At 51.7% G+C, this 22,531-nt stretch overlaps 3 protein-coding genes across 3 annotated transcripts; 2 read left to right on the forward strand and 1 right to left on the reverse strand.

The window, feature by feature from the left end:
* Positions 1-3,213: 3,213 nt before the first annotated feature.
* LOC119094115 (homeobox protein ceh-10-like) lies at positions 3,214-11,509 on the forward strand. The gene is made up of 5 exons (XM_037217191.1): positions 3,214-3,255; positions 3,500-3,677; positions 8,937-9,042; positions 11,280-11,344; positions 11,502-11,509. The coding sequence occupies exons 1-5, from the start codon at positions 3,214-3,216 to the stop codon at positions 11,507-11,509; spliced, it is 399 nt and encodes a 132-aa protein (XP_037073086.1).
* An 883-nt stretch (positions 11,510-12,392) lies between these two features.
* On the reverse strand, positions 12,393-19,755 carry LOC119093585 (GDP-D-glucose phosphorylase 1). The gene is made up of 8 exons (XM_037216559.1): positions 19,745-19,755; positions 18,819-19,055; positions 17,745-18,034; positions 16,510-16,612; positions 16,133-16,233; positions 15,604-15,755; positions 15,160-15,225; positions 12,393-14,495 (listed from the first exon to the last, which is right to left on the reverse strand). The coding sequence occupies exons 2-8, from the start codon at positions 19,053-19,055 to the stop codon at positions 14,371-14,373; spliced, it is 1,074 nt and encodes a 357-aa protein (XP_037072454.1). The 5' UTR covers positions 19,745-19,755; the 3' UTR covers positions 12,393-14,370.
* A 113-nt stretch (positions 19,756-19,868) lies between these two features.
* On the forward strand, positions 19,869-22,248 carry LOC119094021 (ubiquitin carboxyl-terminal hydrolase 34; the record flags this gene model as incomplete). The annotated part of the gene is given in 3 exon segments (XM_037217080.1): positions 19,869-19,899; positions 21,513-21,781; positions 22,146-22,248. Coding segments are annotated over 2 exon segments (155 nt in total), but the record flags the coding sequence as incomplete, so codon positions are not given.
* Between the last annotated feature and the right edge of the window lie 283 nt (positions 22,249-22,531).

Below are 22,531 nucleotides of genomic sequence, written 5' to 3' on the forward strand. Positions count from 1 at the left end.
TCACGTACCCGTCACGCAGCGGCCATGAGAGCGAGCCGTTTTTGGGCCGTCTGAGCTCCAGTGGGGGTGACCCTCAGCGCACACAAACATCACGAATGGTCTGCGTCTACCCACAATAGCACACAACGTGGCCTTACGAATTCGGCTGGCTATCGCCGGAAAGAGCAGCGTATTTCTTACGCCGGGTCCGGTTAACTTTGATTTTGATCTTGATCTTGATTAACTTTTGATCTTTTCCTGTTCCATCCAGCCACGCTGCGATGGGATCGGAAGTTACCCCCCCCCCCGCCCCCCCCCCCCCCCCCCCCGCCCCCCCCCGGCAAAATGACTGTATGGAGCGAAATTTTCCAGACTACGTGTTTCAATCACAAGCAATAGTTTGTGTGGGGTTAAAAACATTGTCTTTTTGCACCCGGCTAACCGTGCCGGTCAGACGGCCTCTGCGCCTAGCCAACTGATCTGCGGCCAGACGGCTAGCTGGAAACCAATGTTATTCGTAAGAACCCTTACACCCTGGCACCCCCAAGATTACATGCTGGGTTTGCTCTGACATGCCCGCATGTTTTCTGAGCATTGCTGGCACGATGGCCGGCCCGAGCAAGGACTGAGGTGAAATGGTCTGTAAACCGTTTTGTTGGTTTACTAACTCTAGCGCGGTATGTTTGCGTTATATTTCGTCTGAGTTGAAACATGCCCTTTACTATATTGGTAACAAACTGGCCGTCGTCCGTCACACCTGGAAACGGTCCGCTAACGCGATGATCTGTCTAGCGCCAAAACCATGCAGAAATAGAACAGCACAAAGAGAAAAATCTAGCCAAAATAAAGGTGCAGGAGCGCAGCTAAGAACAGGGCTTGGGGGGCCAGCCGCCCTCGATAGGCCCGGGTCTTTCGGTTTCACCACAGAGGGTTACCAACAGAAAGTTGAAGATTGGCATGCGTACATACCGAGCTTCGGCCCCCTCCCTCCCCATAAGACAATCCTGACTGCGCCCTCGCGCAGATTTCAAATGAATCCTGATAGTACGCAACCATCGATCAGATAGTTAACTCAACAACGTTTTTTCAGCAAGCTCAGTGCGCTGTGCACTGGTACTGCGTAACTATCGTCGCGTAAGCTGAAAACTCCTGGCAACAAAGAAAGAGCTGCCTACAAGTTATGAGATGCTGTAGCTTCTTACGATCTTCACCATCGCTCAGTCTCGCTTCTGCCGCTCGTGCGAAGCTAGAGGTTAGCACCCCAGAGTGACGTCACTTCACCGCTACTGAGTGACGTCACCTCAGCGCCACTCAGTCCCGGCAGGGCGGCTTCGGAGCCAGTCCGCCCGCCAGACTGCGGGGCTTTTCATTAGCGCCCGGGCGCCGAGGCGCCGCAGATGCCGCCGGGGCGCCGCGGACGCCGCCGGCGCGACGCCGTGTCGCCTCCCTCGTCCCTGCGGCCACGGCAGCGGAGAAGACAGGCTCCCGGCCAGCAACGGCACCGCCGGTAATTTTTGATATGCTGGCGGAAACTGAGCCGAACGGAGCGGTCCGGTGGTCGGGTTTCGCGGCGACCGGGGCCGGGGGCCGTCCTTTCCATTCAGCGAGGCGGGCAGACCGAGCGCGAGCGTTCTCCTGCCGCCGCCGGCCGGCCGGCAGCGTTGTCTGAATAGTAACCGGAGCGGTGGCAGAGGCGGAAGAGGTCTCCCTCGCGTGCACCGCCGCGGTCCGGTCCGCGGTCGGGTCCCACTTTATCTAATCGCATCACGACAGCCACTTAGCGCGGGCGGGTTGGAGGATCAGTGCGTTCGCAGCGGCCCCGCTGACGCTGGCGCTGCGACCGAGGGTCGGTGGCTTGGCGCCCGTTCGAGGTCTCGTGGCCGGCAGAGAGCGTGCCCAGTCGAGGCCGCATTGAACTCGTTGTACCCGGCAGGCCACTGACGGCACAATGCCTGCGCAATGACAATGGATGTGTTAGGCGTCTCACAAGCTTTGCCGTTAGTCCAGGGGTGGTGGGGGCACGGACGTCCCTCTTGCAAAAAACGAATTTGTTGTACCACTTGTCGTGCATATATGGTGCAACGATATATGCACAATGCATTAGTGTATGATTTATGTTTAAGTGCATTATTAGTGTGTAAGTGTATGATCAGTGTGCAAGTGTATGGTTAGTGTGTTAGCATTTAGTTGGGACCCCAGTCAGTCTCGGAGCGTGGCGAGTGGCCTACGTAACTTGACAGAGACTCAATAACCGAGTGGGGTCGATGACCACCGAACATCCCCCCGTCAGGAAGCGAAGGACTTTTCGCGCGTCGGTCGTGTCATCATATGCTATAGCGCCGTGAAAATCTCCGCCAACGTCTGAATGACGGCGGGGAAAATCGTTCCATAGCTTTCCCAAGAATTGCTGCAGGTTGTCTCAAATCATCCTAGGTCAACCCCCAGCACATTTGGGCGCGACGGTCAATGTCCCCACAACGAACAATAATGATCGAAAACCTAATTTCAGCCCCACTTAAACAGATGATGCAGGCAAGTTTGTGTCCTTGAAAACCTATTGTCAATGTTTCCAAAGGTTGTGAACCTGTTGTACAAAATGCATCTAGTGTGCTCATCAAAATGTTTCTGCAAATCCTCTGCGGTGCCCACCATTTCCATTGCATGAATGTCTATAACTTTCAACATTTCATCTTCACATTTCATGTCAGCCACCACCTTCCGTGCCCATAGCTTCACCATAGACGCAGCCTCTTTCGCTACACGTCCACACCGTAACCAGAGCGAGCGTGTCCTCCATCCGTCACCCCCGTCCAGAGCGTGCCCGCGCAGGCCCGCCGGCGGCCGTCGACGCGTCCCAGCCGCCGGCACCGACACACTAGCCGTGTTTTGCCCCGCTCCGGCGCGCCAGCCGATGCAATGATCAACAGTAACAAAGCCAAATAGCGGATTTATATTCGTCGGCACGGGGCGGATGCGATGCTAATGTCGTTAGCGGGCTAACGAGCGTTGTTTTTCGGCCGACGACGTGCCGCTGCCGGCGGCGGGCCCACACCCCCGGCGGCCATTAGCGGCAGGGGCCCGTCGGCACGCGGCGAGCGCGGCGGGCGGTCACCGCGCGGCCCGGCGCGCCGGCGGCGCCGCCAGGCCGCCGCCGGGGGGCTGGGGTTCGCTTGCCAGACCGCGGATCAGGCACCCGGAAGGGCAGCCCACGGGTATGGGGGCGGGTGCAGGACTATGACGCGGAACGGCGGCAGACGTGGCGGGCCGTGGTCGGAGGTAGGCCTGACGGACGTGCCGAGGACGCCCAGTCTTGGGCCGACGGGCGGGCCCATGCCTGGACACAAGGCGTCTCCAAAGCTGACCAGGCAGTCGGACAGCGACTCGCCGAACGGGAGGACACAGCCTGGCGGACCCTGCGCACCCGTGGATCTGGCCATCAGCTTTCAGTAGTCAGTCGATCAGGCCAGGCCAGGAGTCAGTGTTAAGTCAAGCCGCCTTGACCCCTCCCCCTCGCCGACAGGTATGGTTCCAGAACCGGCGCGCCAAGTGGCGCAAGACGGAGAAGACGTGGGGCCGCTCCACCATCATGGCCGAGTACGGCCTGTACGGCGCCATGGTGCGCCACTCGCTGCCGCTGCCAGAGACCATCACCAAGTCGGTCAGCGAGGACAAGGACTGCCCGGCTCCTTGGCTGCTCGGTATGATGCTCTGCTGCCGTCTCTCACGCTCCGCCGGCGCGGACCGAAGGGAGGGGGGGGGGGGGTGCGCCCGGACGGCACGCTCCGTTTTAGATCGGGGGCCGTTGTATATAGCCATACGCCGCCATCCGCGACGCTTTTTCTTGCAGTAATAGTAAAACCTCTCGCTATTATACACGTTTAAAGAAACAAAGCAGTGATTAGGCGTAGTATTAACGGATCACTTACTACGTGAAACATTTGTCGACGAAAATAACTTATTCTGTTACAATAGCCTCATTCCGTAATGATGTCCCATTGAACTGAGGGATAAGTGACGCTACTTAATCAGGGATTTCGATAGATATCGAAATAAGTTTAAACCAAATTTCACTAAATACCAAAATTTCGCCGAATTTCGTATCGAGATCAGTTTAAACTGGTCTCGAGCCGTTTCATGGCTGTTAAATCAGCTCAAGAGCGGATTCGGGATTTCATCAAAGGGGGAAGCCCTAGTCTTGAGGAGCTCCCTAGAGTTTGAAGTCCCTAAAAAAATCGTTGCATTACGGCCAGAAAATTTCAAGATTTTTAGCATGTTCCTTTTTTACACGGGAACCCGTCTTATTGCGCGTTGCCCTACAAAACTAGGTGTGCTATGCATGCACATGCATTTAGCTTGTTCATTTTTTCCAGAGCATGGTGAATCGTGCCATTTTGAGGCTCATATTTCGGAAAACATGGCAAAACAAACTAAAGTTGGCTGCTAAATATCAAGTTCCAGCTCGGGCTTCATTCCCAGCTTATTTACGGCTAGCCGACTGGTCGATGTGACCAGCTGATGGTTGATATTTGGACAATATATGTGCAGGGCCTTTGCTTTGCCTATCATGAACGACTGCAAAGTATCCTGGCATTCAAAATGCATGAAGCACGTGGTACACAAGCATAACAAGTGTCATAAATCCGATAATCGACGGAAATTACCTATTTTATTTACTATACCTATTACCTATTACTAACGACGTCGGTGGGACGTATAGAGTAATGATTCAGCGCCGCATATCTGACTATTGCTTTACGGCTAAGGCACCAAGGTCCATCGGTGTCAATTTCTGAAAATGATTGGGGAAGGGTGCAGATTTGTGGAAGTCGTCATAAGGGCAAAGGGATTTCGGAAAAAAACGGATTTCGCGCCTTATGCTCTGGTTATTTATGGTATATATATATATATATATATATATATATATATATATATATATATATGCATATACCATAGTTACATATTTTTTAAGCCTCATATACGTAGCCACAGCAATCATACATGGAAGCATCGCAGTATGCTTCACCTTCTTATCGAAACACCTGTTTTGTGAAGATGAAGGGGTGCAGTTGCAGCTCTCTCTTGCATACTGAAAAAATAAATCGGCGCCTAACTTACATTCTGTGCTTAGGTAAGAGGTTGTGCTTTCATTCAGCCATTCACAAGAATGCAGTGTCCAGTGTCCACAATATATGTGGCTATCACAACCCAGTTATACGCAGGTTCTCGATACGTCAAAATTGCATCGATAAAGTATATGCACGTTAGTGAATATTAATATTGACGAATTCATACCAGTTATTCATGATGTTAATTCCACGCATAGTATAAGAGCATGATCTTCAACCTTTCCTCAAATACGCTCAAGCAAGTGCCCTCCTGTGGATAATCCCTCTTCTCCGCTATTTTCAATAAGCATGAATTGCGAGCCAGCTATGCGTCTCTGACACTGTTCCAAGCTGTCGTGTCTCTGAAGGGAAAGCAACCCTCACCTGTTTCATTTCGAGCGTGTGAAAAATAAAACACCTATCATATCAATGGCATTCCCTTTGAAGGGAATGCTTCATATTTGAAGATACTGAAGCGGGCATCAGGTAAGATAAAGAAAGATTACTTATAACTATTCGGAAACTTTTGCAGTGGAAAAGGCTGTTCTACACAACACAGTTCCCTGTTTAGTAAATACGATCTTCAATTGGCTTGAACACGTCATCGTAGCTCGCACAACATTGAATGATGTCCAGTTGACGGCCGTTATATCTGCAAATCGCGCTCACCAACGCCAGGTATAAACGCCTCGACAATCAGATTTTGTGGGCCTGGATCGCCGCATGGCTTATGAAATGACAGGATTTGAATGACATTATCACGACGTCATTAATGCCAAGGTGGCTGAAATACTTTCCTCGATATGCTTTTCCACATTTTCGCGAGCGTGTAGCCCAGAAACTAGAGCAGCTTAGGTCTTAGAAAGGCAGGATTGTGAACAGCACTGAAAGGTCTTCAAGATGGCTATTTCTGTTAAAAGCCGAACATACATGTGAAACTCTCCTCCTTTATAGGTGGGATCCCGACGAGAACGGAGGGCCATTCATTCAAATCAGAGGTACCAAATGCACAATATGGAGGGTCTGGGATGATCAAGTGTGCCCGAGCAAATTATATTTTAGGCACATGCCCCCCCCCCCCCGCCCGGACAAGAGTGTAGAGTCCTCCGTTCAAACAAGCAATACCCACGCCACAGTGAGGAGGGCGCTCAAACGACCTAGTGCATCCGGGCAGATTAACAGGAAGGGACGCTGAAACCAGCATATGTCCATCCATTGAACTAGGAAGTACCCAGAAACCAATGCAAGTGGCCTCCGAACGATCGAGTGCGCCCGAGCAGCTTATCGAAAAGGGCGCCAAGGAGAGCGTGGGGACTTCCTTTCAAATAAGAAGCACCCAAGGCCCAGTGTGGATGACCCAAAAAGATGAAGTGTACCGGAGCAGGTTATCAGATGGTCCCCAACAGGAGAAAAGGGACCTCCTTTCAAATACTAAGACCCAATGTGCAGGGCCCCTAGTAATCCAGCGTGCCCGAGCAGGTGAACAGATGGGGACCCCAACAAAAGCACAAGCTCCTCCATTCAAGTTGACCAAAATGCCAAAACCAACGCACAGGGCCCCGAACAATCCAGTGTGCTCGTGCGGGCTGACAGCCTTGCGACCGGTGCGTGGGGCCCTCTATTCAAGCTGAAAGTACCCAAGACCCAATTTGGAGCGCTCGGTCAACCGAGTGTGTCTAGGCAAGTTAACAGATTGGCTCCCAACAAGAGCGTAGGGCCTCAAACAAGTGTCAGAGAGTTGGAAAGGCCGTATACGAATATAGAGTGTTCATGAGCATATTACGACTGTGCCAATAGGTTAACTGAGACAATCGTCAAGGGTCCCTGAGCAACCGAGAATATCTCGTCAGGTGAACATATGGGGCCCCGGCTATAGCGCATGGAGCCTTAAAAGGCTTCTTAACGATCGAGTTGACTGCAAATGGACAACAAGAGCCCTCGGAACCAACGTAAAGCTTTTGGACAACGTAATGAGCCTTAAAATCTCTCGATCGCCACCCTCTCAATAGGTTAAGGATCATTTTTGTTGGCTCGCGGGCCCTTCACTTTCGCTTGCGACTATTCTTGTTTGCCTGGAAGCCCAAAGACGTCCAATTTTGCCGCGTTTTGTGTTTAAAAACTGCGTCTGCTCGGCCGGCTATGGGCACTTTCGAAGTCTATGGGCCACTTCCAAGCCCATGGGAGGGGGGGGGGGGGGCATGAGCTTGTGACTCCCTTCTGGATCCGTCCCTGAATCAGCTATCATTGGCATGGCCAAACGCAGCGTCGCTGCCAGTCTGGGTATCGAGTGTCTGGCCTGCATGCAACCAGGACGGACCGACCTGGCCATCACGCCTTCTATGCCCCGTCTCCAATTCTCTGCAATCGGCTAAAGCATTCCAGTGGGTGTTTGGACTTTCGACATATTTTTTTTTGCAATGGTTCTCATGAGTTGCACACAGCTTACAGCGATAGTTAAGATAAGACCATCATGTATACCTTTGACCGACTGGTTTATGAATGATCAGTAAGGGAGCTGCGTCGGTTCTCAGCAGATTATATGGAAAAACAAGTATTTGGTCTATGATGCTCCTCAGAGGTGTCAATTTATCTACTTTCGGGGGTAGGGTGGCCTGAGCCCCCCAATACTGAAAGGAGCCTACTCAATGCCTTTTTTAGCCTGCCCCTACCGTATGCATGCGAGCAAAGATCAATACTGGGCCAATGAAACACAGCGAGTGACTGAACGGGTCGTACACGAGGTACCTAAGCCGGTACCTATCGATATCATTATTATCACAGTCACATAGTCTTCATATGGGCTGTCATTTCTCAACATCAAAGCAATTTGGAGCTGGCAAAATGCTCGTTTTTTAACACCGGGAACGCGAATCAAAGTGGCCAAAATCTGAGGAGAAGTCGGTATTTTAGGGTAGGCTAGGTCATTTTTATTGGTTCCACCCCACAACCAATTTTCCAAAGTGAAACCCTTGACGCTGTCCATCACTTGCATATATCGTGCTTGATGAAGAACTTCGTCGGAATTCAAAAAAGCAATTGAAAGAGGCGCACGCACTGATTCGGCTACCAGCGCTCATCACCAAGGACTTCAGCTTTGGAACATTACTTGCTATGGGTACATTTACTTATTTTAGCAAAAATTTGGGCACTTTTATTCACATTGTCATCATGCACAGACATATCTTAAGCCGTATCAGTTAGTTTTCATAGAAAAAGCCAGAGTTGACACTCCCATCAATGAACACATGAATCGCGCTGCCGGCTCTGTGGAGCCTCGACCATGGCCATTCGTCTGTCGTGCTGGAGTCAAGCTGACTGACTCCACCTGACAGACTCGTGCTGATTGACTCGTGCTGACTGACTCGAGCTGACAGATTCGAGCTGACTGACATGAGCTGACCGACTCGAGCTGACAGACTCAAGCTGACTGACTCCACCTGACAGACTCGAGCTGACTGACTCGAACTGGCCGACTTGAGCTGACTGACTCGAGCTGACTGATTCCACCTGACAGACTCGAGCTGACTGATTCGAGCTGACCGACTCGAGCTGACCGATTCGAGCTGACAGACTCGAGCTGACAGCCTCGAGCTGAATGACCCGTGCTGACTGACTCGTGCCGACTGACTCAAACTGACTGACTCGAGCTAACCGACTCGAGCTGAATGACTCGAACTGACCGACTCGAGCTGACTGACTCGAGCTGACTGACTCGAGCTGACCGACTCGTGCTGACTGATTCGAGCTGACCGACTCGAGCTGACAACCTCGAGCTGGCTGACTCAAGCTGACTGACTCGAGCTGACTGACTCGAGCCGACAGACTCGAGCTGACTGCAAGGGGTTTCGACAGGCATGCACCGTAAGTCGCTGGAGGCCGCCGAGCAGCTGAAGAACGTCGGAGACGACGAGACGAGCAGTCAGACGGGCAGCAGCGACGAGCAGCCGCACGCGCCGCCGCCCCGACCACCTCCCGGACCAGCAGCACCACCAGCAGCACCAGCCGGACCATCAGCAACACCACCCGGACCTCCAGCAGCACCAGCCGGACCAGCACCGGCAGCAACAGGATCCCCACCAGCCGCAGGAGCAGCAGGAGCGGCCGCACGACTTCCGCAGCAGCAGCATCGCGGCGCTGCGGGCACGCGCGCAGCAGCACAGCGCGCGCATACTGAGCGACGCGGCGCAGATGACGTCAGCCATCCTGCAGCGCGGCGCCGCGGACGCCGGGCTGCAGCCGCCGCCGCCGCCGGCCGGCGAGCCCGGCTGCCTCTTCTGAGCGGCTCGGCCGCGGCGCGCCGAGCCAGGCTCTAAGGACGGCGAGCTCGAGAGAGCGGCTAGGACTGGTGCGGCGGCCAGCTGCAGGGACAGAGCTAAGTGGGGAACATGCCCCGGCGTGTGATGCTATGCAGGCGGGTCTCCTCGACCGGGTTTGGAAATCGGGTCCTGTTTGTACCGCGGAGGTAGACCTGCCGGCATGCGCCCCCTTCGCCACTGACAGGTCGCTGGGGCGGTGGGAACCTCATAGCGTGCCCTGGCAAACCCGGGAGCGCGCACCCGACAGACCACGGCCAGCGCAAGGGTGGAGGATGTTAGAAATCGGGGAGGAAACTGCCAGAGTGGTCCGGTGTCGTCCTTTGGTTATGACCCGGTCCATTACAGACCCTGGTCAGGGCGACAGGTGGAACACTAATCAGCTCACACGAAACAGCACCCGTGGCTTACTGGACGGTCACAAATGGTCTGAGGAGCAATTTCATTGCGGGGTGAAGTGGGCAGATTATTCGCACACGTGCCGTCTAGTGAGCGCGTAACGACACGTCAGTATGAGAGTTGTACGCCTGGTTGGAAAACGGCGCCACCAGCGGCACGCAACACCGCCGAGCAGGGTTACCGCGAGCTTTAAAGCAACTTCGTACACGGCTAGATATACGATTATACGAGTGATAGGGACACGTGGAATGTAGCGAGCGATGGCGAAAACTGATGCCCTGTGGACTCCTGTTGCCAACGACTGAATGGCAACGACAAATGGCGGCAGGATAGCATTCATCACTATCGAGCGGGCATTCTCCTTGATCCAGCTTCTCAGAATCACTCGCAACCCCGACACACAGCTGGTGGGGAATTATTCCTGCTGCGACTCACGGAAAATAGCACGATTGCCGGACGGTTTCTTTTCTACATCCGGCGTCCGTGGCTCAGTTTCAGAACCGATCTCGTCGGGCCCGAATCCAGTGAGAACAGTTCAAGATAGAGGCATCACACGCCCTACAAAGTTCATGCACCTACATATATAACATGTTTCGATAAAAAGACGCCAAAGAGGCGTTTATATTCTAATAGTTGCTCAGCGGCCAGCATGTGCATAACAGTGAACATAACAGCTATCAGAAGCACCTACACTTGGGTCATCCCATCGACGATTTGTGAACACATTGTCTCACATTTGACTCTGAATAATGATCCATGACTCAGCTTAGCTGCCCGACCAATTCAACTTCGACTCAACGAACACTCGTTTGATACCGGATTTGATTCCGGTTCCGCCTGGAGATGAGCGCAAGTATACGATAACACCCAGTAGTCGCCGCGGTGAGCGACTGCAGACCTGCCGGCGAAGGTCCGCGCCTGTACCCTGCATTGATCACCGAACACGAGCGCGAGCTCCCCCAGTCCCGCACAGCGCTGCGGGGCGGAGCCAAAGGACCAGAGATCAGGTTTCTGAGCCGCATGTCACGTGGATCGGGCGGCGGTCACCCGGCGACATCGGGGCCGCTGACACCACCAGACTGTCGAAGCCGGCGTGGTGCCGTCACCGACTCACGCGCGCCCGAGTGACACGTCACCGACTCACGCGCGCCCGAGTGACACCCGGTCACCGACCCACGCGCGCCCGAGTGACATCCCGTCACCGACCCACGCGCGCCCGAGTGACACGTCACCGGCTCACGCGCGCCCGAGTGACACCCGGTCACTGACCCACGCGCGCCTGAGTGACAACCCGTCACCGACCCACGCGCGCCCGAGTGACATCCCGTCGCCAGCCCACGCGCGCCCGAGTGACATCCCGTCGCCAGCCCACGCGCGCCCGAGTGACATCCCGTCGCCAGCCCACGCGCGCCCGGGTGGCATCCTGTCACCGAGGCCGTGGCTTGTGTCGGCTACCCCGTCTCAGCCCCGTCCCGCATCCCAGACGGCTGACGGTCGGCACGGGCCGGCGCCCCCAGCGCGGGGTCGGCGCCCCCAGCGTGGGGCCGGGTCGGAGGGCGTCGCGCCGCGGACCAGGACCGAGGCACGCCGCTCGTGTACTCTGTGTACCGTTCCTTGTTGCTCCGGTGGCTCGCGATTTCGTATGTGCTATTCTGAACAAATATACCGCGGTCGGCTACTCCGCTCTGTGCTCGCCTCACCTCAGTGGAGTAGGCCTCAGTGTGCTTCATACGGAGAACTTAAACCGCCTGAGAAAGTGAGAAGTCTCATGACGTCTTTTTGTTGTTCATGGTTTGTCGGTGCCATCTTGACAGAATCCATCGGATGGTGGGGATTCACACACAGCTGGTAAAACATACACGTACTCCGTCAACCTGAAATTTTCACACAACTACAATGCCAAACATACATGTTCTATGAGTGTGTATTGCTCACCGCGTATGACAGCAAGTTGTGACACAGCCGAGAATAAAACTGGTAAAAAGTTCCACCGAATCATTCCCCAGAAGGCATCCTCAAAACAAGTCAACTGCGTTCTGCAGTCTGGAATTGGTTCCACGCGTTCGTTGCTCATAACAAAGTCGGCTCAGTAAACGTGACCCGAGTGGGACTAGAGGATAAGACGTGGAGCGCGCCCTGCCATTCATATCAGTTGCGCTCAACTACCAACAACGTAACGGGCATTAAATCCGTGAAAAAGCTGCGAGCGTCAACAAACACCAAAACACCAGCATAGCCCTTAACCGCAAGCATGCACTGCAAGTAGACACGGGAGGGCATCCCAGCACCATATCCCATTATCGAACAGGGCACATCTTTACGCGATTAACGCACATTCAGCGGGCGTGCCCCGAGAAAGACAAAGGATAAAGAAATAAGACACTGCAAACGGAAAAGAAACCTGGCATATGCTTTGGTCCCCGCAGCCGAACACAATCAAACGTATCCACTGACCAACTATGAACTACTCGGCTACGGGTGTTACCACACAGCTAGAGCATCCCACTGGAACATCGGAGCAGCGGCCGCCAACAGACGGATACCAGCGGCATCTGTAGTCGGCATCAACAACTGCGGTGGGAACCCAGCCCCCCCCCCCCCCCCCCCCCCCACGGAGCAGCGGCCGCCAACGGACGGACACCAGCGAAATCTGCAGTCGACATCAACAGCAGTGGGGACCCAGCCCCCACGGAGAGAGGCTCGCACCCTGGCCAGCCGGCCGCAGGCAGATGTCAGTTTGAGGTCATCCGGTCCGAGTGGGAGATCGGCTGGCGGTCATCCTATCTAAGTCCGAGGCCAGTTGGAGGTCATCTGACCTGGAGTAAAGGTCAGTTCACAGTCGGCTGGTCTGGGGCGCAGGTCCGATGGAGCTATCTCGTCCAAATCAAAGGTCATTTATGGGTCATACAGGCCGGAGCAAAAAACTGCTGACGAGCGCCTGAAACTTAGTATTTTCTTGATGTTTTTGGCCCGAATACAGTTAAGTCTCCACAAATATAAAATGAAAACAAATACAAAAACTGATCCCAGTGAGCAGCGCGATAAAAAAAAAATGGGCACGTCCAGAGCCTCCAACAGCGCTGCGTGGCACACCAGCCACGACTGAAGGGGGGATGCTGCAGACGGGCTTCAACAGGAACCTATCGTCATCCTCACACAAGGACTCCTTTCAATACGCTCCGTACTCGGACCTGATGCTGCTCCCCAACACACGTCTTAACCCCCTTCCTACAACCCTGCACACCCTCACACGCAGCACTCAGCGAGCCGCACTCCAAACAACAGGCGCCTCTTCTGACGGAGCGTACAGCCAGGGAGAACAGGGAATATCCCGTACGCGCACTGCCGGCACTTTTTGAGGGCATGCCTTAGTTGCTATGGAAATGAGTGACGTCACACTAAAACACATAAAATACTGAGTAGTTGGCACCTGCTCCAACCAAAACGAATGAGGAAGAAGATAACTGTCACGATTCATTCACTTAATATGCGTGTTTGAATGCTGCTGTTTCATCGAATAAAATGCATGGTTTATATAAAAGGGATGTCCACCTTAGAGACTCGCACGGCCGTGCATAATCAAGCAGACGGAATTTCTGGTTCTCAAGCAGGAATTCGCAGTTGAAAAAACACATACACATTTTCCACCAAGAAAAGCGGTCTGAACACAGGACGGAAACGCACAAGCGACCTTGAATAAAGGTTCCAATTTTTTTCGGTCCATCTACGCAGCGGCGCTAATGAGTTATTCTATGGGCGAAAAGTTCCGAAAGTTTTTTTTTTTGTTCTCAGTTGGGCGCACATGTCGGTGGGAAACTGAAATAATTGTGTTTTTTTAATGTTGTTTACTTGTACTAGGTTTCGCTTATCAAAAATTTCAAGTAAAACAAAAGGAACGTGTAAAAAAGGAGCACGGAAACAGATAAAATCGTACCAGACACCGCCTAAGTCGTTGCCGACTGCTCCTCTATGTGCACTTTTTCACACATTCGAAGCACGCCATTTCCGTGCCATTGCAAGCCTCTCTCCGTTTCTCAGTTGCGCGTGGGCCGCGACAGCAGGGCGGGTGAAGCCCGTAAACTGAGGCTATAGGTAAGTCCAGCTCAGCTGCATGCACTGAGGAAAGTGCTGTAATCAGACTGTTGCCGATGAGTAGAGCAGCAACCGGTAACTGCGCGGGGCAGGATCTTCTTCATAAGGCGGAAATCACCTACGCCGCTGCTGCGGTCCACCCCCCCCCCCCCCCTATACCACACAGCAGCTGCATTTTGAGGTCCCAGGGGGGTGTGCAGTTTCACGAATAAGCTTGGCGTAGGTGTAGGGCTGAGAAGCAAAAATCGTTAAATCAAACTCCAAAGCAATAACACTGCTTTTCCCTGGAATTGACCATCTTCTCAAGGCTGGAGGACGAGGGGCAGTCCTTTTAAATTTTGAAACAAAAGTCCAGATACTGGCTAATCATCAGCTAGCCCGGTCAGAGGTCAACGACAGAGGCCGTCTGATGATGAGCCCCGGCGGAGGTCAGCCGCAGAGTTCAGCCGGGGGTCGTCCGGTCGCCGGCGGAGGTCAGCAGGTCAGCTGGCTGGCCCGCCGAGCCGGCTCAGCACGATGTCCCGGAGCTGGCGGAAGGCGGGCTCGGCCACGGTCCGGAGACTCTCGGCCACGCCGGCTTCGGTCAGCGAGTTCAGGGACTCGGCCGCTGCGGCAGGCGCCGGCCGCTCAGGTCGGAGAACACGGCACGCGCCGGCCGCTCAGGCCGGAGAACACGGCACGGCGCCGGCCGCTCAGGCCACAGAACACGTCACGCGCCGGCCGCTCAGGCCACAGAACACGACACGCGCCGGCCGCTCAGGCCGCAGAACACGGCACGCGCCGGCCGCTCAGGCCACAGAACACGACACGCGCCGGCCGCTCAGGCCGCAGAACACGGCACGCGCCGGCCGCAACACGGCACGCGCCAGCCGCTCAGGTCGGAGAACACGGCACGGCGCCGGCCGCTCAGGCCGGTGAACACGGCACGGCGCCGGCCGCTCGGGCCGCAGAACACGGCACGCACCGGCGGATCCAGCGGACCGGAGGCGGCGAGTACATAACCCAAAGAGACATATGTCGCGTAGTAACGGCACATAGCTGCATGGTACGAGGCGTTACGACATACGAAGAACAACGGCGCAGACCACGCAAATCCGAATGCAACGATTGACGAATGTATTGTTGTAGTTCATAATAAGATGAAAAAAATATAGTTCCACGTGAGTTCTTTCTGGGAGAACCCACGTGTTCTAACTTCCGTGAGTTGTTTCTGGTTACGATGAGGTCTTTTAGGGACCCTGGATGGCACACACGGGTCACACCCTCCTTACATGCAACGGTGATGTGTCCGGCGAACTCGCACGAGGCCACCTGGTAGTCGTCCGTCGGTTCTTGCACTGCGGGACGACACATCAACTGAGGGCGCCGGATGATCTGGCTAAATGCCCCCGCCCCTTCCCCCCACCTGGAGCTTCACTCAAGTGCCCCCCGCCAAGCGGTCACAATGCTGATATACTTCACCACGCTCAAGACCACAAACGCCGTCACTGAGATCAACAGCAAGGCCACCGTGAAACGTCCCACAGCACACATTCATTGGTGTTGGACAACATTCAAAGGCATGCATAAATTAGACAATTTCATATTTGAACGCTGGGAGCGCTGTCACGACCCCCCCCCCCCCCCTCCCCCTTGAGCGGCTCCAACCCGACGCTGCCCCTAGCCTGGCGCTCGCTCGCCCCACCGTCGTCTCAGGCCCGTCCGTGGCGACTCACATAACTCCGGCTGCCGGGGCCAGACGAACACGCGCACGGCCTGGTACAGCTCGGGTCGCGCCGGCGAGTCCGAGCAGCGACCGCCACGGCACGCCACCAGGTTAAAGGCAAGCCCCTCGTCCAGGATCAGCTCCGCCAGCGCCACCACGCGACTGCGGCACGAACTGATGGTCACCGCCCTCACCACGACCGCAGGCTGCGCTCGCGACCAACATTTCGATATTTGGAGGCGCGGCGCGGTCACTTCCAAGCTTATTCTAGCACGCGTCAGGCCCGCTGGGTGCGACAAGTCTCAGGTGTACCACTAGCACCGCTTGACCGTGGTATCCCGGCCATCACCAGCTTCCACAGGCTTCACGGCACGCTACGCAGGCGCAGCTGTTCTCCCACATGCCGTGTACACAACTCAGTAATTTGGACAACCAACGGCTGTTCAGACCATCATCGCGCATCTCGCAAGCACCACCAAGAAGGGAGAGCTACGCGCGACCGAGTATCCGTCGCGCGCGCGGCCACGCGGCCGCCTCACCTGGCGACGTCGGCGTACGTGGCGCGCGTGACCTCGAACACGAAGGCGGGCGCAGGGAAGGCGGTCAGCTGGTACAGGCCGTCGTCGAGCCGCTCCACCGGCTGGCGGCGAGCGACCACTCGGCTGACGGCGCGGCCGGCGGCGCAATCGTCCCCGCGCACCGCCCGCACGGGGCGTCGAGAGCCCGGGACACCACGGGAACGCTACATCATGCATGCATGCATACATCACTTCTCGCCAATATCAGATATCTATCTACATGAGAACATCACGACTACGGGCCTCTGCAGAACAATGCAAAGCGTTGACGCCATCGAAATGAAGGGCACAACGACCCGAACGCCCTGCTCGGGGACGCGGCTGCGCCAGGCACTCACTGCCGTCTCGATGTACAGCGGGTGGTCGAAGTAGTACAGCTGGAAGTGGTAGTGGTTCACAGACGCCCGCGCTCCGATGCTGTTGAAGAGCCCTCGAAGACCGCTGACGAGGTGGAGGAGAACGAGTCAGTTGGGTGGAGCCGGACCGTCCCAGCTGCTGGCCGCGGGCCAAGCGTCCCTCAGAGCAGCACACAGCGGACCACAGAGAAGCGCGGCCACCTGCAGGCCATCGATATGAACACAAAACATGACGGTCGTCCGTGCGAAGCGACAAACAAACCACACGGTTAAATACACAAGGGGACCTCTGATGTCACCCAGTTGGACAATGTTGGTGCTGTAAAATACCTGAAGTGCTTGTTTGGGTGTGCATCCATATTTCATGACCCATCACGACTAGTACCAAGCGTGTTTTCGCAAACCAAATGATGATATTGGGATAAGCTGTGCAAGAAATGGATATCCAAAAATCATGCATACAATATCCAGCCTTGCCCAGGTAAGGTACAAACTGGGAAGCGCATAAACATGGTGACCCAAGGGAGCATGTTCCACCCTCATCAAATTTTGTTACATGCATACAACTTGCACAAATAAATGTTGGCACAAAGATTTACATGATGCACAGGTACAGATGAGGAGACCAAGAGCATGCAATAATGTTTTAAACCATGTAAATAATTTCACCCTCTTGCAGCAGCTGGCCTTTAACCCAACCATTTAAGCTTGTACCCTTCTCACTATGGGAAAATGCTACATTTACCCCAGACACAATTAATGTAGATTGAGTACAAAGGTAGATGGTGAAAGATTTGGAATGAGATAGTGTAGGTGTATGTGCATTGCAAACTGAAGCCTCTGTAGGCGAATCGACGTTATATTATCACGAGGTGATGCATCAAAATCTGATTCAGTTGTCAATCCTTGCTTAGGGCACATCCCAAAGTCAGAACAGTCACCTGATGGAGAACAGGCAGCTTGTCAGCTGGCTGAGCTCTTAAGAACACAGTTTTGATTTACATTTCCACACAACTTATAGCACATGCAGCAAAACATGAAACACATTTGATGACAAAACCACCACCAATACCAGTCACAAGATCAGTATAGTCACATTCATTGACTGACTGTCACAAATGCAGAAACCGAACTCCAGTCTCAGCAACATATCGGGCGAGTCGGACGCCAGCCGCAGCGACAGCGCGTGGCTGGCGTGCCCGTCGCGCCTCGCTCACGTGCTGCGGCTGAGCAGGAGCAGGTCGAGCAGCCGCTGCAGACCGCGCTGCTCCAGCTGCTGCGGCAGCAGGCGTGCCATCTGCGGCACCAGCAGCACGTGGCCCCGGCCCACCGGACTAATGTTGATGAGCAGGCGGTCGTCATCGGCCGCGTCCACGCCGCCGCCCAGACGCAGCAGGTGCTCGCCGGCCGGCACCCGGCCGAAGTGGAACCGGGCGGGGTCGGCCGGCTCGCGCGTGCTGGAGAAGGTAGGCGGCGGCCGCCGCGTAGCGTGCCGCTGTGGATTTAGCTAGCAGTGGATGGTACATTAGATGTGACATCTATGTTTAACTAAGGGTGTGTGACATTGTACATAAGCAGTTGACTAAATGGTCTGAAAATTTGACCCGGCACAGCAAATATCTTAGCTTAAAAAACCCTGCACAGTACATGACACATGATGCTAAAATCAGGAAAGTAAAGAGGTGGGGCACATACCCTTTCAGAAGAGCAGAATGTTCAAAACAATTGGTTTGACAGAATTGCCAGTCCTAATACAGCATACACAGAATACTGAATGAGATAAAACAGCATAACCCTATGTTCTTTAATAAGTACATGTAAGTCAGTTCATAAATTTAATAAAATTGATAAAATAGCCCACAACTATCAATATAAAATTAGGGTTATATGATTGCACCTATAAACAGGCCTTTCTAGAAACCTTTGCTTCCCAGGGATTAATACTCTCACAGATTCAGTCACATTGGTGCAAATATCTGGCAGACTAGGTGAAAGATGTGTACTCCTACCAAATACTTCTGAGATAACATGCAAGCTAGGATGACAAGCTATTCACATTGTGTGAAAGAGGCAATCTGACAGAAATATACTAATGAAACCATGCTGTTTTTGTTTAGCAAATCCAGTTTTTGACATACCAGTATTGCTTGGAAACTGTACAGTTTGGTGGCATTGGTCACATAATAGTGCAGAGAGCATGGGCATGCCAACAATATAGGTAAATGGCTACATGTACAAAGGCATAACATTTGATCCAAAGCGGATGTTTGGAAACATGTTAGTGCACTTGCCTGCAAATATAAGCTATATTTTCCTGGAAGGCATTTAATAGGCATTTCAGCTGCAATAGAGAAATGAAATAGCCCATGATCCATGGCATATGTCCACTTTGCCAAGAGTACATCATCAAAAGGAGAGGTTGCCTCATTCACATTTCTGGACTCTTGATCAAACAGAAAATCTTCTTCATCATAGTCAAATACTGGTGTTGCAGGCATAGCCATACTTGCATGTACAATATTTGGCATCTGTGAGAAACACATGAAAAAACAGGATGTCAAACCTATCTCACATCTGTATATGTAGTATTGGTTCTGTATATGCATAACCAGAGGCTCAGCCAGATTGCTATTTCTTACCCACCTGGTCCTTTCCAAAAAATATAGGCCCAATGTTCATGGTCCAATGCGCAACCATTTAGTTTCTGCTGGAAATGTAATGTAAATGGATCCCCATTTGTACCCTCTGCTGTGGGATGACAGGCTGCGGACATACGTGCACACAGATACACAAAACCTGCCATGCTTCGGGAAAAATGAACAAAAACCACAACAATGCAGCACAAACACGTTAAAAAATTCAAAACTATCAACAACCAAACACGCACCGCCTACATTCGACGAATTCCGCGAACAACAAATGCCGGGTCCCTCCGCCAGCCAACACCGCCATCCAAAATTGCCGCTTTAGGTTCTGTCATACGTCACGTAAAAATCCGCGGCCTCGATGCATTCAAATTCAGTAGCTATCTTTACTGAAAAGATCGGCTGACTATAGCCGTCAGTGGGATTTCGGCAACATCGTAGTACATTTTTGAATAGCTTGCCCATGTTTTTCTCTCATAATATTGCAACTTAAAACATTCAAAACCTTCTGAAAAAACATTTTTTTCTCAGCCCAAAAAATATTTCAGAACTTAAGCGTCAAAACGGCAGACCTTCTGAGCTAGAGCGCTTAACAGCTGAAACCAATGATGTATCAGCTGGCTTGATGAATCGCTCAAATACGCCCAGCTGGTAAACTAATCGTACCGGCTTGGGTACTTGTCCACCCCCGAGCGCCCTGTCTTCGGATAAGCATCGGCGGGGAAGGGTGCGTGAGAGGATTTTGTTTGAAAATTCGTGCATATATGCGTTGTGGAACATTGGTAGCTCTATGACCTGAATAAGTTAAAGAGGTTGAGGCAGCTACAATCATTTTGGGGTTTCTGCTCCATTCGGGTGTAGGTAGGCTGGAAATATTTTTCGCTAGAGCAATGGAAGTGATTTTCAGACAGTTGGTTTATTTAAACTTTTGACTTATTTTGGATGTTGCACTCGTTTGTATACACTTGCTGGTATATTACGAGCTTCGGGTCAGTTCACAAGGGTTAGTGGCATTAGTTTTGTTTGCTCTGAAGCAATATTGATGTTTTGTTGAAATTTGGTGTTCTTTGACTCCTTGCAGCAGATTGATAATGGTTTCCTTTTGATGAATTTATGTTTTTTTGTGTAAACCAAATATTTCAATGCCCATATACATTTATGTCTAATGATAACTTTGATAAAATTGAAAAGAAGCTCCTGTTTTTAGTAGCAACAGTACCACTCTACATTAATGGAGCAGATGAAAGTGGAATTAGGCTCCTTTGTGTTTGATCTTCTTGATATCTATTGTTTGTTTGTGGTAAGGTTCTGGGTCATGAAAATTAATTTTAATTATCATGTTTCCTCTAAATCTTTCATCAGAATATTACAATACAAACTTATGTAGTCATATTAGTAATAGCTATTTTTTAGTAGTTTCATTTTCTTTTCTGTTAATAGCCTGGTATCTGCATTTATAATGTTTTCATAATTATTATTTGTACATGTGCTCTCTGTGGTCTGTGTTGCTATCCATAACATGGTCTTTATTATTGCATCAGGTCTGGACTATTATCTGCTTCAGTCAGGTTATATATATATATATATATATATATATATATATATATATATATATATATTCATAATGATGGTTATAAGGACCAAGAATAGAGCATATTATGGTTAGGGTCTTCCATGAAATGGCTATTCTGGCATCCACATCACATTTTGTGATATTGGTATAGGTCTTGAGCCAAATGCTAAAGCCAGGCAATTCATCAAAAGCCCAGCATTACACCCAAAATTCAACCACCATTTGGTGTTACAAATTGCAGACCTATCAGGAAAATGCTTGTTGTATGACACAGGGTCACTTGGTGATGCATGTTATCCAAACATCTGTGATCTCCAGCAGTGTATCATTCCTTTGGTCCAGTAAGGGATAGAAGACATTTCCTGTCACCTGGTCCCTGTTTTAAAAAAGAAAACAAACCAGGGTATACTGTATGTAAAATATAAGCTCTTAATGAGGAAAAGAGCCCTCAGCACAAAGCGGAAAAGGTCTGAACAAACATAGGCCCTTGCATCACTCTGGTTCCCTGACAAGTTCATTATAGAACTGTTGTACAGCAGTAGCGTAGCCTTAAGGTGTTAAATGAGCATTGGCATGCCTATCTTTTTCCACCTCCTGTCAGAAGTACTTTCTGGAAAAAACCACAACCACCAACAATACTGAGAAAGATGCCACACAGGAATAAGCCATGCAAACAATAACTTGTGCTCATATGATCTCTGATCCTTAGGATTGCAGATGCTGTGTGTTGCCTGTGAATTGTTACTAGAACAATGCCTTTCTTGCAGAGGCTGAACTGCTGCATGAGCTCCTGTTGAAGACAACAACAGCTCAAGGGTTGTGCTGAGCTGTTGTGTGATGCAGTTAGTGACTGTCATCATGTGATGTCAGTTGGTGCTGCTGGAAGTGGTGCTCAGTGCAGGATTATTTGATGTCCATGTGTTGCACCAACTCAGGGGATGGGACCTTCTGAAGAAAATTGTCCTCCCAACCAGCTGAAGCACAATGGAGTCGGTCTGTGAAGTCTGCTCAGCAATAAAAAGCCTCAATGAATCTTGTGAGTCCTTGTCTTACTTGATTGAGCTATGGATTATTTGTGCACCATTTGGAATCAAGTTGCATTTGTGCAAAGCATTAACAACAATGGTAACTGGAAACCTGGTGCACAATCAAACATTGCAAGCAAGTATTGTGTGCATGTTGCATGGCTGCCCTCATGTTTGTCTCATGTTAGCAATGGTAATTTTGACTGCATTCAGACAGTGTAAATGGTGTGTATGCCTTTCACCTATCAGTTTTGCTGATAAGTCAGTGTTGTTTACTCTCAGTTATGTCTTTGTTCAAGTATGCTGCTTTATGTAGTTTTCCATGTTATCTATGTATTTTGAGTGTTATGTATGTCAATGCTCTATCAATTACAGACAATGAAAAGCTCTCTACCAAAAACTTCCCAACTACAAAGCCATGTATATCAAGCACTGATGTGGCAACCATCAACAACTTCATCAATAACCTAAACCATCGGTAAGCTCACCATGTGTCTCTTTGCCATTCTTATGTATCAGACTAGGGTAAATATACTAATGAGTTACAATGCTGGTCCTTAGAGAATACATGACTAATGCAGGTAATGCCATTGTTGCATACTTAAGGAGAGTGGAACAGAATAACTCCAAGAGGGAGGGGCAGAATGCCTCCTTCTATGGCAGCATGTCATGAACAAACACATGGCTCATGTAAATGGACTAGCAGCCACAGTGGAACATTGAGGGTTTGCATTATGCTGTTGTGCCAATCTCGGCAAGCC

This window comes from Pollicipes pollicipes, unplaced genomic scaffold (genome assembly GCF_011947565.3).
Source record: "Pollicipes pollicipes isolate AB1234 unplaced genomic scaffold, Ppol_2.1 Scaffold_4002;HRSCAF=4701_pilon_pilon_pilon, whole genome shotgun sequence".
Classification (NCBI taxonomy): Eukaryota; Metazoa; Arthropoda; class Thecostraca; order Pollicipedomorpha; family Pollicipedidae; genus Pollicipes; species Pollicipes pollicipes.